Consider the following 17,196-nt stretch of genomic DNA (forward strand, 5'->3'; position numbering starts at 1 on the left):
ACTTCAAGAAAAACCATGTAGATGCTAAAATTGGCGCTATAATGACTGTGAAACCACAAGGAAAAGCAGCATTGTTTTGTAAATAACCAAGATCAAATTAAAAATTATTTGTGGGCTCAAGGACAGAGAGAGCACACTAGGGTCTTTAGGAACAATATAGTAGTATAATTAAGATACATTGCCTCCTATATCTTACTGCCTATAAAGATGACTAGATGAGACAGTTTTGTTCTATGTTGTTTAATCTCAATTCTTGGTCTCTATTTAGCATCTCTATCATTGCCTTGTGCATTCTGACCAAACGCCAAGAATTCTGAGATCCATCCAAAATGGAGTAGTGACCAACTTGTCTGTGCAATCACCTTATTGCCCCATTTTGTTCTTCTGAGCCAGCTACCAGGACCCTAAGGCTGGTTTCCAGACTCTATCCACATTGGGAGTATTCAAATTTTCAGAAGATTCTGTCTCTGAAAACGGATTCTAGGAAAACAGTCTTTTCCTATTATTCTTATTATCTTAGCAAAGAAGACTATTACATAAAACCAATCTGAATGTATGGTTAATATGTAATGGAAAATATAGTTTACAAAGGGAAATGAAATTGAACTCACCTGTCCACTTTTCCCTATTTCCAGCTCCATTATGGCAACAGGGGTATGTATTTGAGCTGAGTGCCTTGACTGTGATTTGCCATCAACTCTCCAGCTCAGGCCCCGAAGCCCACTGTCCCAGCGGCTCTGGTTCATGAGGCTCTCTCGGATTTTTGTCTTATGGCTCTTCCAGAATTTGGAAATGACAGCAGCTTGGTCAGATGTGATCCCACCTTGCTTCTTTGTTTGAGCAGTCAAGAATGCCTCCAGTTGATTGAAATCCATGTCTGCAGATGCAATAGACTATAATGACAGAAAAAATAATAAATTTGAATTTGGTAGATAACTAGAAAAAGATAGCTTCTTAACTTCTTAACATCATATTTTGAGTGATTTTTAATCACTGAATAAGCTTTCAAAAAGGGTCAGCAAGTAACAGTAATGAGAATAAGCTCTTCATAAGTACAAAAATATTCCCTTGGCAAATACTGAATATCAGAAAAGCTACTGCTGTTAAAAATTCCATGTCACTCAATTCTCTGTCAATAACCAGAATCTAATTTTTAAATATCCAGTTCCATAGTGGAGAAATAATAAATCAAAGAAAAATGTAAAAGCAAAATAATAAAAGAGGAGAATAAAATTAATTAGTTCTCTGATGAAATCTCACATAATTTCAAAGTGCCTTATAGTCAGGCTTGGTTTGATATACTGTAACTATACAACACCTTATCTGTAAGAAGCACTAAGTAAATTTTGTTAAATAAATGCATTATTTTAGCTTTGTAGCTTATCTTCAGTCAAATAGATCTTTCACAACACTCCTACTCCCAAATTGTATACTACTTTATGCTTTTCCATAAATTTTCAAAATTTAATGGCCACTGCTGTTCTGAGAACAGTAAGCAGCTAAACTAAAGTAAGAAATCATTGGAGGGCTGGGGCGACAGAGCCTTGGAGAGGACAGTGACGCTTAATGATTTGGTCCCAGGACAAGCTTTCCCTTGCCTCTTCTTTGGTATATCCTTATCCTCTCCTGGCCATGGGGGTTGGCATGAGCTCCAAACCAGACAAATCACAGTACCCTCCTTTCTCTGAGCACAATGATTGATCCAAATAAATCTCCCAATTTTGAGCAGGAGGAGAAATGGTCTTGCCTCTTGGGGTCATGGTAACAGAAGGATTTGAGGCTGAGATTAAAGACAGGCTCTTTGATCTTTTGGCAAAGGCCTGATTGCAATAAAACAGAATGACACCAAGCAGAGATGAGAGTGGGTTCTAATGGAGTGATATCTCGTTCTCTAATCCCCAAGGCCCTGGTTCCTGCAGATCTTCCTTCAATTCTGTATGTTACCTCAGCATCCTTTCCACCTACACACCAAAAAATTCCATTTATTGTTCAAGATAATTAAGTTGTCTTGCTATCATTTGAAACCAAGAGTCCTGATTAAACTTGGGTAGTAGCAGTGAGCACAGAAGAATGTAAAGGTAGACAGTGTACAGGCAGAATATAGGTAAAGTAGGACTTTCTACAAACATGCTGCCTTTTATTCCTCCATTAATACAAAAAAATTATATGATAAATATTACAACTTTACAATAAATAAATATTACAACAGATTAAAGTTATTTCACATTATAATTCAATACACATTTACTGAATACCTGCCTATGTACCAGGTATGAGGACCCGAAATCTCTGGCTATGCCACTCAATAGAAGCATTAATTTGTATAATAAACTATAATTAAGTCAAATTATTTCCATCGACACTTTGCTTTATAATATCACATCACAACTCAGGTGATTTGTATCATTCTTTTCCTTAAATCACATTGAGATATCTATTCTGATTTAACTTCACTTGTGACAGAAGTTATTTTGGTTGGGTTCCAGTCAATAGTATCTTGAACTGGGGTCAAATCATCCAAATTTAGAATAATCAGAAATTAAATGAGGAATTGATTTTGGTTCGAGTTCAAAGTCCTCAATTTTCATTTAATTCAAGAAATATTTGAATAGCTACCACGGAACAGACACTGCTCAAGGCATGCCATCTCCATCTACCAGTAACCTACGCTGGCAGCCTGGTACTTACTTATCCTCAATTCTTCCCTTTCCTCCACAACTTGAATGAGTGGTTCTCAACAGTGGCTGCACATTAGAATCATGAAGTACATTTAAAAAATATCAGTGCCCAGACTCCATACCAGAAATTCTGATTTCTAGAAATTCTAGAGTGAGGCCCGGGCAGTGGTATTCTTTAAAAGCTTCCTAAATGATTCTAATGGGCAATAAAGGTTAAGAACTAATGCCTATAACCTTTCAATCATCAAGTACTACCGATTTTTATATCTGAAATAATTCTCTAATAATGTCCCCTCTGCTGTGTACCCACTACCTGGTAGAGGCCCTTGCTATCTTGCACCTGAACTAGGCTTGTACCTCCTCAAGTCTATGATCCCGTCACTTTCCCATTTAAAGCTATCCAATACCTGGTTATTACCTGCCGCAGTGGTTATCAGTCAGGATGTTATGAAACATTTTACTATGAGGTATGAATAAGTTACAAGTAATGTTATTATTAGTAGTAAAAGTACTGAAGTTTGTAAAGATTTATTTTTACATGTATAAAGTGGAGGGTTTTCAAGGTTATCCTTATAGTAACAATTTCCTCCCTCATTTTAATTGTTTCCTTGAATGGAAGAAAAAAAGGAAAATGACAAACACAACAACTCTGCATGGAAATATATCATGCAAGTATTACTATCTGTTAAGTGTGTGACAGAGGAATAAAAAATTGAAAACTGGTAAACTAAGATAGTGGTTCTCAACAAGGTAGTATTGCTCCCAAAGGCACTAGAGAAATTTTAGGGGCTATGTTTGGTTTCCTAGTGACTGGAGTGCTCTTGGCATCTAGAGAGTGGGAGCTAGGGATGCTGGGTATCCTACAATGCTCAAGAAAGCAGGGGTTGGCAAACTCTGTAAAGGTGTTACCATCTCTGTTATGTATTCTTCCTTTTTTTGGTCCAACTCTCTAAAAATGTAAAAACCATTCTTAGCTCATGGGCTATACAAAAATAGGCAGTGTGGGGGCCGGCCCAGTGGCATAGTGGTTAAGTTCACGCACTCTGCTTCAGCGGCCCAAGATTCACAGGTTCAGATCCCAGGCATGGACCTACGCACCACTTATCAAGCCATGCTGTTGCGGCATGCCACATACAAAATAGAGGAAGATGGGCACAGACGTTAGCTCAGGGCTAATCTTCCTCAGCAAAAAGAGGAAGATTGGCAATGGTTGTTAGCTTAGGGCCAATCTTCCACACCAAAAAAAAAAAAAAGGCAGTGTGGCCTGCAGGATATAGTTTGCCAACCCCTGCTCAAGCAATCTCACAGAACAAACTGACCCATGTCCCACGTGACTTGGCAATGTCCCATCTAACATTATGTGGAAAAGTCTGTTTACAATTACTTGATCCTAGAAACTAATCTTTTATCTTTTTACATAAAAAAGTATTTTTTGCACAGTTTTAATAAACACCAAATTTTCCAATAATGCAACTAATATAACTTGTACTTTGGTTTGGTCAGAACTTTACAAACAGGTTGTTGAGCATTTTAGAAAATCTCATTACCAGTGGCAATACCATTTAAAGTATCTTAACTACCAGTACAATACATCTATATACATCTGCATTGATTGCTGCACATTGACAGTGATTCTACATATAGGTGCTAGTATCAGATTAATCTATCATATGTACTAATGCAGTAATGCTTGCACATTTACATTTTAAAATACACATTTCAAATTACTTTATTATTTTATTTTTCTCATTAACTTTCCTTTATATTACACTTATGTCATCATATTGATTTGTTAGAAATTAGGCGTGTTAATTTTATTATATATGAATTATAATTATACATGCATCTCATTTAAGGATAACAAAGGGACATCAGAAAATATTTACTTTAAAAAGGAGACATCGAGTCTGATAGGTTTGAGAACCACTGAAGATCAAGTCCAAGCTGAACACAACAGGTCCTTCAAGATCTGAGCTGACTTATCTTTCAGTTTTAGTGCCTCATATCTTGCTACTTCCTGCCTTTCACACTTGCTGCTCGAACAGCACTAACCTGTTTGTAATTCCCCTACTGCTATCCTAGTATGCTGCTTCTTTCTATGTGCCTCTGTTCATGCTATTCTAACTGCCTGAAATGTCCTTCCATCACCACCTTCACCAGATTAACTTCTATTCACCATTCAAGACTCAGTTCAAGCATGGCTTCCAGTATTCCTCCTTCCCTAGTAGGGGCCCTTTCTATTCCAAAAATATCCTAATGTCGCTATCACTGTGCTTACCTCAATCCAACGAAATTATCTGTGTATAAGTCTACTTCACCCAACAGATTCTAATCTTTGAGGACAGAGTCTACGTATCTCTGCAAATACAGCATCTAACACAACTCCTTGAATTTATGTTCTAACAAGCACTCACAACCATCAACAACTTTTTAAACCCAAAATAATAAATGTTGCAGATGAACTTTAAGCCTAGAATTATTTAAAGCTACCAACTTCTTGCTTTACAAAATCTTCCCATGTATATCAAAACCATAAACTCCTAGATAAGGGTAGAAAATAATCCCAGGATACTGATTTCTGTTTGCCTAATCTATCTTTGCAAATTAACAAGGGGCTCAGAGCCAAAGGAAATTTAGGCTAGGAAATCAGGGCAAAGGAAAAATTTGAATGAAAGATAAAAATGTAAACCACTGTGTTATTAACAAAGCTGTTGCTGCCAGAATATAATCATAGAGCAACCCCACATGGTGTGACTGGTGATGGGCAGTCTGGAGAAACTGCTGGTCTCCTAGCCAACATTAGCAATATGCCAAAAATGTACTTGATTGAAATATGATGATCCAGTAACTATTACAAACGTTAAAAATTAGTAATTATCAGTTCCAAAACAGAAATTTCAAACAAACACAAAAAGTGAGGTAGCAGAGAAAGGAAAAGAGAAGTAAAAGCATGCCAAGTTGTTCCTGGCTACTTCAGAGAAAAGAAACAGATTGATATATATGCAATTCCTATCAAAATCCTAGCAAGATTTTTTGTAAATATAGGCAAAATTATTCTAAAATTTATACGGAAGGGCAAAGAAAGGAGAGTAGATAAAACAATTTTGAAAAAGAAAGAGGAATTAGTCTTCTCCATTTCAAGACTTATATATAGCTATAGTAATCAAGATTCTGGTATTTGCAGAGGGATAGATACAGAGACCAAAAGAACAGAATAAACAACACACAAATAGACTCACACAAATATGGATAACTCATTTTTTTACAAAGGTGCAAAAGCAATTCAACGAAGGAAAGAATGTGCTCAAGCAAGTAGATATCAATAGGTTAAAAAAAAAACCTCAGGGCCGGTCTCATGGCATAGCGGTTAAGAGCATGAGCTCCGCTGCTGGCAGCCCGGGTTCAGACCCCGGGCGCGCACCAACACACCGCTTGTCAGGCCATGCTGTGGCAGCATCCCACATAAAGTGGAGGAAGATGGGCACGGATGTTAGCTCAGGGCCAGTCTTCCTCAGCAAAAAGAGGAGGATTGGCATGGATGTTAGCTCAGGGCTGATCTTCCTCACACACACAAAAAAAGCTTAATTAAAAAAAAAAAACCCTGGGGCCGGCCCGGTGGCGCAAGCGGTTGAATGCGCGCGCTCCGCTGCGGCGGCCCGGGGTTCGCTGGTTCGGATCCCGGGCGCGCACCGAAGTACTGCTTGGTAAGCCATGCTGTGGCGGCGTCCCATATAAAGTGGAGGAAGATGGGCACCGATGTTAGCCCAGGGCCGTCTTCCTCAGCAAAAAAAGAGGAGGATTGGCGGATGTTAGCTCAGGGCTGATCTCCTCACAAAAAAAAAAAAAAAAAAAAAAAAAAAACCCTATCTGGGCCAGCCCCGTGGCTTAGTGGTTAAGTGCGCGTGCTCCGCTGCTGGCGGCCTGGGTTCGGATCCCAGGCGTGGACCGATGCACCGCTTCTCCGGGGCCATGCTGAGGCCGCGTCCTACATACAGCAACTGGAAGGATGTGCAGCTGTGACATACAATTATCTACTGGGGCTTTGGGGGAAATAAATAAATAAATAAATAATTAAAAAAAAAAAAAACCTATCTGGAATTGGGTGGCCAGGCTGTTCCTCCTAGTCTGTCTTAGTCTGGAAGCTCCACCGAAACTTGTCTGCCACTGGTGACCCTTCTGGTATTTGACATACTCGTGGCAGAGCTTTCACCATCACAGTAACATGTAGCTGCCACAGTATGACAACTGACAGACCAGTGATGTGGTTCCCTGACCCGGAAGGGAACCTGGGCTGCTGTAGTGAGAGCGCTGAATCTTAACCACTAGGCCCCCAGGGCTAGCTAAATAACAAAGACAGGATCTACAAGGTAGAATTCATCTTTAAAATAATAATTTACCAACTTTTTAACTAAGAGTGAGAAAGCTACCATGGATTATATCTTAAGCAACAGGCATCTATGTAATAACTAAATAACTACTGAGGCACCTATGTAATAATTAAAAAAGAATGTAAAAATAACTTAATTGTCAGCATCTATTTGTTTTAAATGAATAAAATACTACGTATCAAAACTGTAAAAAAAAAAAAGAAAAAAAACCTGTAAGGACTTCTGTGGCCCCCAGATTTAAGTTCTAATTCTTCAATATGGTTTACTAGGCAAATCACGATCAGCCACCGCCTCTACCTCTCTAGCTTCATTTCTCTTCATCTCCCCCTACGTCTCATAATCTTCCACTCATTCCTTCTCCCTTCCATCCATACCGAACTCCTTTTAGCTGCTAAACATGCCCTTCTTTCTCTATCCTCTGGGGCTTTGCCTATATTGTTCCTTCTGTCTAGAATACCTTAGCTGCTATTCCCTCAACCTCTTTTGTTGACACCACCTTGTTTTTCAGGCTTTATACAGATCTTACTTTATACAGGAAGCCTTCCCTGAACCCCCAAATCAGAGACAGGGGTCTCTTTCTAGTCTGCATAGTAAACTATGGTTTACTATGTGATATTTATCACAATGTATGGTAACTGCCAGGCCCATATCTCACTCCAAAAAGTAAGTGCTTTAATAGGGCAGAAAACTTGCCCCTCTTGTTTAATATTTAATTTCTAGGGCACATAGTAGGCGATCAGTAAATATATGCTGAATGAGTGAATAGCTGGATGAGCATGGAATCTGGAACCCAAAAAAACCTGTTCCTGACCACTCACTTGACATTGAGATAGTCTTTTAGTCTTGTTGTACCTCAATTTCCTCATTTATAATATGGAGATATAATATAGAATACGGCAACTTAAAAACTTAGCTCTAAAATTCTTTGACTCTTCTTCCACTGAGAGTTAAGAGTCTATATCCCACCCCCTAGAATATGGGCTGTGTGCTGCTTGACCAAAAGATCATGGTAATCCCAACTACATGACATTCTGGAAAAGGCAAAACTATGAAGATAATAAAAAGATCAGTGGTTGCCAGAGGTTGGGAGGAGAGGAAGGGATGAATAGGTGGAGCACAGAGGATTTTTCAGACAGTGCAACTACTCTATGTGATAGGATAATGGTCAAAATCCATAAAATGTATAACAGCAAGAGTGAACCCTAATGTAAACTATGGACTTTGAGTAATGTTGGTTCATTGGTTGTAACAAATGTACCACTCTGGTATAGGATGTTGATTGCGGGGGAGGCTGTGCATATATGGGGACAGGGTGTTATACGGGAACTCTATGCTTTCCACTCAATTTTGCTGTGAACCTAAAACTGCTCTAAAAACTAAAGTCCTTTTTTTAAAAAAAAAAAAAAAAAAAGTGAACTAAAAAAAAGACCATGGCAGAGTGAGGCTGTGCCAATTTTCTGGCTCGGATTTTAGGAAACTGGCAACTTCCATTTTGTCTCTCTTGAGAAGCTTGCTCTTAGAACCCAGGCACCATGCTGTAGGCAGCTTATGGAAAGCCTTCGTCAAAAGGACTGTGGCCTCCAGCCCTCAGCCTGTCACTAAGCTCCCAGCCAATAGCCAGCACCAAATAACTAGTTAATGAGGCATTTTGGAAGTGGATCCTCCAGCCTTCAGTAAAGTGGATACTATATGGAGAGAACGGGGATCTCCCTCTGAGCTCCACCCAAAGTTCAGATTCAAGAGCTAAATGACTGTTGTTGTTTTAAAATAATAAAATAAACAAAAGAACTAAACTCAAGATAATGATGCCTTTTTTAGTAAATTGTTCATTAAGTATCAAATATATTAATTATTTAAGTACTGAAATTGAGAGGCTAATATTTGAAAATGAGATACTTTGATATTAATCAACCCCAAAGCATTTTAGTCCTAAATTAGTCCCCTATAATTTAATATTTATATACAATCATTAATTTCTTCTTGCTGCTTGAAAGCAACAGTATTTAAAGTTGGCACTAAAAATAAACCACAGAAAGCCAGTTTCTATTACTCTTTGGTAGATAAAACATAGCTTTTCCATTAAGCTTCTAGTTTATTCAAGTGGTATTGTGACCAATTTTGCTTCCCTCCAGTGGGACTTGAACCCACAATCAGAGGGGACACAAGGAAGAGCCCAGGGCCAGTGGGCCTCGAACCCACAGCCAGCCCTTTTCTACCTCAGAGGGTTATTTCCTGTTCAGCGTCATGGATTTGAAACGAAACCAAAGCTGCACAGTTGACAGCACAAGCTTTATTTAATGGCCAAAGAATGGAGAAGTAGGAACTAAGTTCACAAATCAACTTCTCAGCTCCTGGGGTGATTAAGCAGCTGTTATAAGGGGTCTAGGTAAGGAAGGGGAGGAATATTCATAGCTATTCAGGGAAATGGGCAGGTTTTTCTGGGAAGCAAGGGTGCCACCTCTTTTCTTTACTTATTTGATTATATGCTACCATTGCCATGGCAGTTGTAAACTGTCATGGCATTGCTGGGTGTGTTCCATAATACGGAAATATATTACAATGAGTGTATAATAGATAAAAAATGCATAAAACGTCTATGTCAGGTCAAGTCAGACTGCCATGTTGCCTTCAACTGGTTTTAACTGGTTTTGACTATATGTCTCAGCCATCTCCTCCTTCCTCTCTTGGTGGTTTACTGTAAGCTAAAGAGAATGTATTAGGCTTGTTCTGAGCAGGGTTGTGGTTAATGTCTTATGGGGCCAGCGGCCGGGGTAACAGTATTACAAAACAAAGGCTCAGTGATTAAAACAAATATAGATAAATGGCATTTAGCAAGAAATACACTTTCTCCATTGATACAATTTATACGTTTGACATATCAGAGCAAAATGATTCCATATTATCACCTAATAGAAATGCATCAATGATACACAGTTCTGTCTCTATTTTCCAATAAAAATGGAAATACCTCTAAGGGGAAAAAAAACTACAGAACACCTTTAGAAACCACTGGGTTCCAGATGCATTTATTTTTTTAATTTTTAATTAATAGACTTTTGGGCCGGCCCCGTGGCTTAGCGGTTAAGTGCTCGCGCTCCGCTACTGGTAGCCCGGGTTCGGATCCTGGGCGCGCACCGACGCACCGCTTCTCCCGCCATGCTGAGGCCATGTCCCACATACAGCAACTAGAAGGATGTGCAGCTATAACATACAACTATCTACTGGGGCTTTGGGGGAAAAAAATAAATAAAATTATTTAAAAAAAAAAAAAGACTTTAATTATTAGAGCAGTTTTAGGTTCATAGCAAAATTGAGTGGAAAGTACAGAGTTCCCACATGCCCCCCACCCCACCCCACCCCATCAACATCCACATCAGTGTGGTACATTTGTTACAATGGATAAACCAATATTGATACATTATCAACCAAAGTCTATAGTTAACATTAGGGTTCACTCTTGTTGTTGTACATTCTATTAGTTTTGACAAAAGTATGACAACATGTATCCACCATTACAGTATCAGACAGAATAAGTTTCACTGCCCTAAATATCCCTTGTGTTCCATTTCTTCATCTCTATCTCCCTCGCCCAACAAAGTACAGTTGTCCCTTGGTCTTCAAGGGGGATTGGTTCCAAGACCCCCACAGATACCAAATCCATGGATGCCCAAGTCCCTTATATAAAATGGCATAGTATTTGCATATAACCTATGCACATCCTCTCATACACTTTAAATCATCTTCAGATTACTTATAATACCTAATACAATGTAAATGCTATGTAAATAGCTGTTATACTGTATTGCTTAGGGAATAACGACAAGAAAAAAAAGTCTGTATGTGTTCAGTACATATGCAACCATCCTAGGCCTTTTGATCTGTGGTTGGTTACATCAGTGGATGCAGAACCTGCAGGTACAAAGGGCAGATAGTATTCTAATAAAGAATGTCAATTACATTCAATTGATTGATTGCCCTGTTTGGTTCAACTATGTCTTAATTGACTTTTTGCCTGCTGGCTCTGTACATTACTGACAGAGGGGTGTTGAAGTCTCCAACTATAACAGTGGATTTATCTATTTCTCCTTGCAGTTCTATCAGTCTGTGCCTCATGTATTTTGACATTCTGTTGTTAGATGCATACATGTTAAGGACTGTTATGTCTTCTTGGAGAACTGACCCCCTTATCATTATGTAATAACCCTCTTCATTCCTGATAATTTTCCTTGCTCTGAACTCTGCTTTGTCTGAAGTTAATAAAGCTATTCCAGTTTTCATTTCATTAGTGTTAACAAGGTCTATCTTTCTTCCATCTTTTTACTTTTAATCAATATGTGTCATTCTATTTAAAGCAGGTTTCTTTCTTTTTTTTTTGAGGAAGATTGGCCCTGGGCTAACATCTGTTGCCAATCTTCCTCCTTTTTTCCTTTTTTCTCCCCAAAGCCCCAGTAGATAGTTATATGTCATGGTTGTACATCCTTCTAATTGCTCTATGTGGGACACCACCTGAGCACGGCCCAATGAGTGGTGTGTAGGCCCGTGCCCAGGATCCAAACCGGCAAACTCCGGGCCGCCAAAACTGAGTGCACAAACTTACCCACTTCGCCCCAGTCCGGCCCCTAAAGTGGGTTTCTTATACATACAGTTGGGTCTTGTTTTTTTGATCTACTCTAACAGTCTCTGTCTTTTAACTGGTGTAAAACACACACGGTATAAAAACTGATAGAACTGCAAAGAGAAATAGATGAATTCACCATTATAGTTGGAGAATTTAATACCCCTCTGTTGGTAATTAACAGATCCAGTAAGCAGAACACAGTTGAAATGAACAACCCTATCAATCAACTGATCTAACTGACATCTACAGAGTACTTCATCCAACAACAGCAGAATACACGTTTTTCTCAAGCTTACACGGACCACTGACCAAGAGAGACTACATTCTGAGCCATAAAACACATCTTAACACATACAAAAGAACAAAAATCATACAATGTCTGCTCTCAGATCACAATGAAATTAAACTAGAAATTAATAACAGACGATAGTTGGAAAAACTCCAAAATACTTGGAAATTAAATAACACACTTCTAAATAACACATAGGTCAAAGAAGGAGTCTCAAGAGAAATTTTAAAATATTTTGAACAAATTTAAAATGAACAGAAAACCTATCTAAATCTGTGGGATGCAGCAAAAGCAATTCTTACAGAAAAAATTGATAGCATTGAATGCATATACTAGAAAAGAAGAAAGATCTAAAATCAACAATCTAAACTTTCACTTTAGGAAACTAGAAAAAGAAGACCAAATTAAATCCAAAGTAAGTAGAAGAAAAGAAATAATAAAAATTAGAGCAGAAATCATGAAACTGAAAACAGGAAATCAATTGAGAAAAACGAACTGAACCAAAGGTGGTTCTTCAAAAAGATCAATAAAATGAATAAACCTCTAGCCAGGTTAACTAAGAAAAAGGGAAGAAACAAATTGCTAGAAAAGAAAGAGGGGTCATTACTACTGTACCATGGACATTAAAAGGATAATAAAGGAATATTATGAACAACTGCAGGCCCACAAATTTGATAACCTAGAAGAAACAGACCAATTCCTAGAAATTCACAATCTATCAAAACTCACACAGGAGAAGTCAATAATCTGAATAGGCCTGTATCTATTAAAGAAATGGAACCAATAATTAATAACTTTCCAAAACAGAAAGCACCAGGTCCAGATGGGTTCACTGGTGAGTTCCATCTAACATTTAAGGAAGAAATTATACCAATTCTCTACAATCTTTTCCAGAAAATAGAAGCAGAGGAAGCATAATTCATTCTCTGAGACCAGCATTACTCTAATACCAAAACCAGACAAAGACATTACATGAAAGAAAAACTACAAACCAGTATCTCTCATGAACATAAATGCAAAATCCTCAACAAAATATTAGCAAATTGAATCCAATAATGTATAAAAAGATTTATACACCACAACAAACTGGGATTCACTCCAGGTACGCAAAGCTGGTTCAACATTCAAAACTCAATTAATAAAATCCATCATATCAATAGGCTAAAGAAGAAAAAGCATATGTTCATATAGATGCATAAAATGCAACACCAAATGCTGAGAAGGATGTGGAACAACAGGAACTCAAATTTATTACAGGTGGGAATGTAAAATGGACTAGCCATTTTGGATGACACTAGCAGTTTCTTAGAAAACTAAACATACTCTTACTGTACAATCCAGCAATTGCACTCCTTCATATTTACCCAAAGGAGCTGAGAACTTATGTCCACACAAAAACTTGCACACGGATGTTTATAGCAGCTTTATTCATAATTGCCAAAACTTGAAAGCAACCAAGATGTCCTTCAGTTAGTAAATGGATAAATAAACTGTGGTACATCTAGACAATGGAATATTATTCAGTACTAAAAAGAAATGAGCTATCAAACCATGAAAAGACATGGAGGAACCTTAAATGCATACTACTAAAGGAAAGAAGCCAATCTGAAAAGGCTGCATACTGCGTGATTCCAACTATAGGACATTCTGGAAAAGGCAAAACCATGGAGATGGTAAAAAGACCAGTAGTTGCCAAGGGTTCAGAAGGACGGAGGGAGAGATGAAAAGGTAGAGCACAAGGGATTTTTCAGGCAGTGAAACTATTCTGTGTACTGGACAGATTCTGATACTATAATGGTAGACACATGTCATTATACCTTCGTACAGACAGAATGTACCAACAGAATATACAATACAAAGAGCAGACTTAAGGTAAACCACAGACTTTAGTTAATAATAATGTAACCAATATTGGCGTATCAGTTGTAACATGCATACTATACTAATTCAAGATGTTAATAATAGGGGAAATTGGGCGCCGGCCCCATGGTTTAGCGGTTAAGTGCGCGCGCTCCGCTACTGGCAGCCCAGGGTTCGGATCCCAGGCGCGCACCAAGGCACCGCTTCTCTGGCCATGCTGAGGTCGCGTCCCACATACAGCAACTAGAAGGATGTGCAACTATGACATTCAACTATCTACTGGGGCTTTGGGGGAAAAAAGGAGGAGGATTGGCAATAGATGTTAGCTCAGAGCCGGTCTTCCTCAGCAAAAAAAAAGAGGAGGATTAGCATGGATGTTAGCTCAGGGCTGATCTTCCTCACAAAAAATAAATAAATAAATAATAGGGGAAATAGCACAGGGGAGGAGAGTGAGGGAGTATATGGTAACTCTCCATATTTTCCATTCAGTTCTTCTATAAACCTAAAATTGCTATAAAAAATAAAGTCTATTAAAATACAACTACTAATAGATACAATGTGAATACATTTCAGATATTATGCTGAATAAAAGAAGTCAGATACAAATAACATATACTGTATGATTTCATTTATGTGAAGTTCTAGAACAAGCAAAACTAATCTATAACAGAAACCAGAAGAGTCGTTACATAAGGTAGAGGTGGGGTTGACTGGGAAGGGGCACAAGGGAACTTTCTACGGTGATGATAGGATAATAGGGTGATGACAGGAGTGTGGATTACACAGGCATATACATTTTTCAAAACTCAAACTGAACATTTAAGTAGTATCATATATAAATGATACTCAATTTTTGTGTGTGTGTGTAAGGAAGATCAGCCCTGAGCTAACATCTGTTGCCAATCCTCTTTTTTTTTGGCTGAGGAAGACTGGCCCTGAGCTAACATCCGTGCCCATCTTCCTCCACTTTATATGGGACGCCGCCACAGCACGGCTTGACAAGTACTGTGTCAGTGCACCCCTGGGCCACCAAAGCAGACCGCACGCACTTAACCGCTGCACCACCGGGCCAGCCCCACGATACTCATGTTTTTAAAAAGCAAAAAAATAAAAATAACTTCTTTCGGCCGGCCCCGTGGCTTGGCGGTTAAGTGCGCGCGCTGTGCTGCCGGCGGCCTGGGTTCGGATCCCGGGTGCGCACCGACGCACCGCTCCTCTGGCCATGCTGAGGCCGCGTCCCGCGTGCGGCAACTAGAAGGATGTGCAGCTATGACAGACAACTATCTGCTGGGGCTTTGGGGGAAAAATAAATAAATAAAATCTTTAAAAAAAAAAAAAATTAAAAAAAAAAAATAACTTCTTACAAAAAGATACCATTTTTTAAAGTTACAATTTCAAACAAAATACTGAGATTTTGTAAAGCATATACATGACAAAAGAGTAGTATGCAGAATATATAAAGAACTACTTCATATCAAAAAGACTACCACCTAAAAACCTGACTAGAAATATGAACAGACAATTCATATAAAAAGAAACTAAGTAATCAATCAATAAATAAAAACATGTTCAACCTAACTAGAAATCAAGAAAATGTAAACTAATACCATTTCCTCTCCATTATATTGGCAAAAAGTAAAATGCCCCACAATACTAAATACTGTTTCTTCACTTCCTCACCAACAACTCTCACATACTGTTGCTGGGAATATAACATTTTCGGAGAATAATTTTGCATATCTACCAAATTTAATTTACATATCCCAGAACTCAGCAACTCCTCTGCAATGTAAAAACCTTAGAGGAAATCTTGTATCTATGCACTGACAGTCCTGTACAAGAATGGTTATTGCAACAATGTTGCTAACAGTAACAATTAGAATCAACCCAAATGTCCAGAACAAAAAAATGGATAGTGACATTCAAACAATGGACTAGCATACAGCATATGAATTAGAATTACATCTATCAACATGGATAAAGCACAAACAAATAATGTCGAACAATAACAAAAAAGTAACTACAGACGAATACATACAGTGTGACACTATTTACATGAAATTTTATAAGATGAAAAATACTATAAATTTAAAATATATATGCAGTAAAAATATAAAATTATGAGATTTATATGAGACTGATAAACACCTAACACAGGATAGTGGTTACTTCAGAGGACAGAGAGAATGAAATCTGAGAGGCATATAGAGGCATATAGGCTCTAATTGGAGCCTAAACATCTTTTTGATGTTTTTAATAAAACTTTTAGAATGGATTTACAAAAAAGTTGTGCAGATAGTACAGAGTTTCAATATACCACACACTCAATTTCCCAGTTTATTAATATCTTACATTACTAGTATGGTACACTTGTGACACTTAATGAACCAATATTGTTACATTATTATTAATGTACTGTTTGTACTTTATTCCTATTTCCGTAGTTTTTACCTAATGTCCTTTTTATGTTCCAGGATCCCATCCACGTTATATTACATTTAGTCATCGTGTCTCTTTAAGCTTCCCTTGGCAGCAACAGTTTCTCAAACTTTCCTTGTTTTGATAACTTTGACAGCTTTGAGGAGTACTGATCAGGTATTTTGTAGAATGTTCCTCAGCTAGGATCTCTGCCTGCTGTTTTCCTCATGCTTACACTGGGGTTATGGGTTTTCTGAGGTAACAGAGGTAAATTGCCATTCTCATCACACCATTTCAAGGGTACATGCTATCAACATGGCTTATCACTGTTAATGATACCTGGCTGAGGTAGTGTTTGTCAGGTTTCTCCACTATAAAATAACTCTTTTCTCCCTTTCTATACTCTACTCTTTGGAAGGAGGTCACTATGAGCAGCCCACACTTAAGGAAGTTATGCTCCACCTTCTTAGGGGCAAAGCATCTACATAAATTATTTGGAGTTCTTCTGTACGGATCTATACACAAAACACACACACAAAACAGATCAGAGGCTTCTTGCCTCCCTCCTACACACACAAAGGGAAAGAAAATACCAAACTAGTTGTCACTGACTATTAAAATTAGAGACTATTTTTTGATTCTTTATTTCCAAAATTTTCTTTAATGAGCACTTTCTACTTGGATAATGAGATCTGTCATGTTTTAGCCATGCCTCTAGTCATTATAATCTAAGAATTATTAATCTCTCCAGTTTTACTCCATATCAAAAGGGGAAAGCAAACTTGTTAGTCTAATATAAGTCTAGAGTAATGTGAAAAATCTTGGTTCTTATAACCAAGAAGAATAAATACTGGGGACATAAACTCAACGACCCAAAAGCACTATTTCTTAAAAGTGCACCAAACATAAGTGATAAACCAAGGCAACCTAGTAACTCGTAGCTCT

The 17,196-nt window shown here is 38.1% G+C and overlaps 1 protein-coding gene across 4 annotated transcripts in view; it reads right to left on the bottom strand.

Annotated features, from left to right (window-relative positions):
* COMMD1 (copper metabolism domain containing 1) overlaps nucleotides 1-17,196 on the bottom strand; it is a 169,266-nt gene that overhangs the window by 88,413 nt on the left and 63,657 nt on the right. For all 4 annotated transcript variants that reach the window (XM_058551135.1, XM_058551134.1, XM_058551132.1 and 1 more), the window contains one exon: nucleotides 612-893. In XM_058551135.1, the coding sequence (XP_058407118.1) occupies nucleotides 612-893 (282 nt within the window). The remainder of the gene's footprint in view (nucleotides 1-611; nucleotides 894-17,196) is intronic.

Source organism: Diceros bicornis, chromosome 12 (assembly GCF_020826845.1).
Source record: "Diceros bicornis minor isolate mBicDic1 chromosome 12, mDicBic1.mat.cur, whole genome shotgun sequence".
In the NCBI taxonomy this organism is placed as follows: Eukaryota; Metazoa; Chordata; class Mammalia; order Perissodactyla; family Rhinocerotidae; genus Diceros; species Diceros bicornis.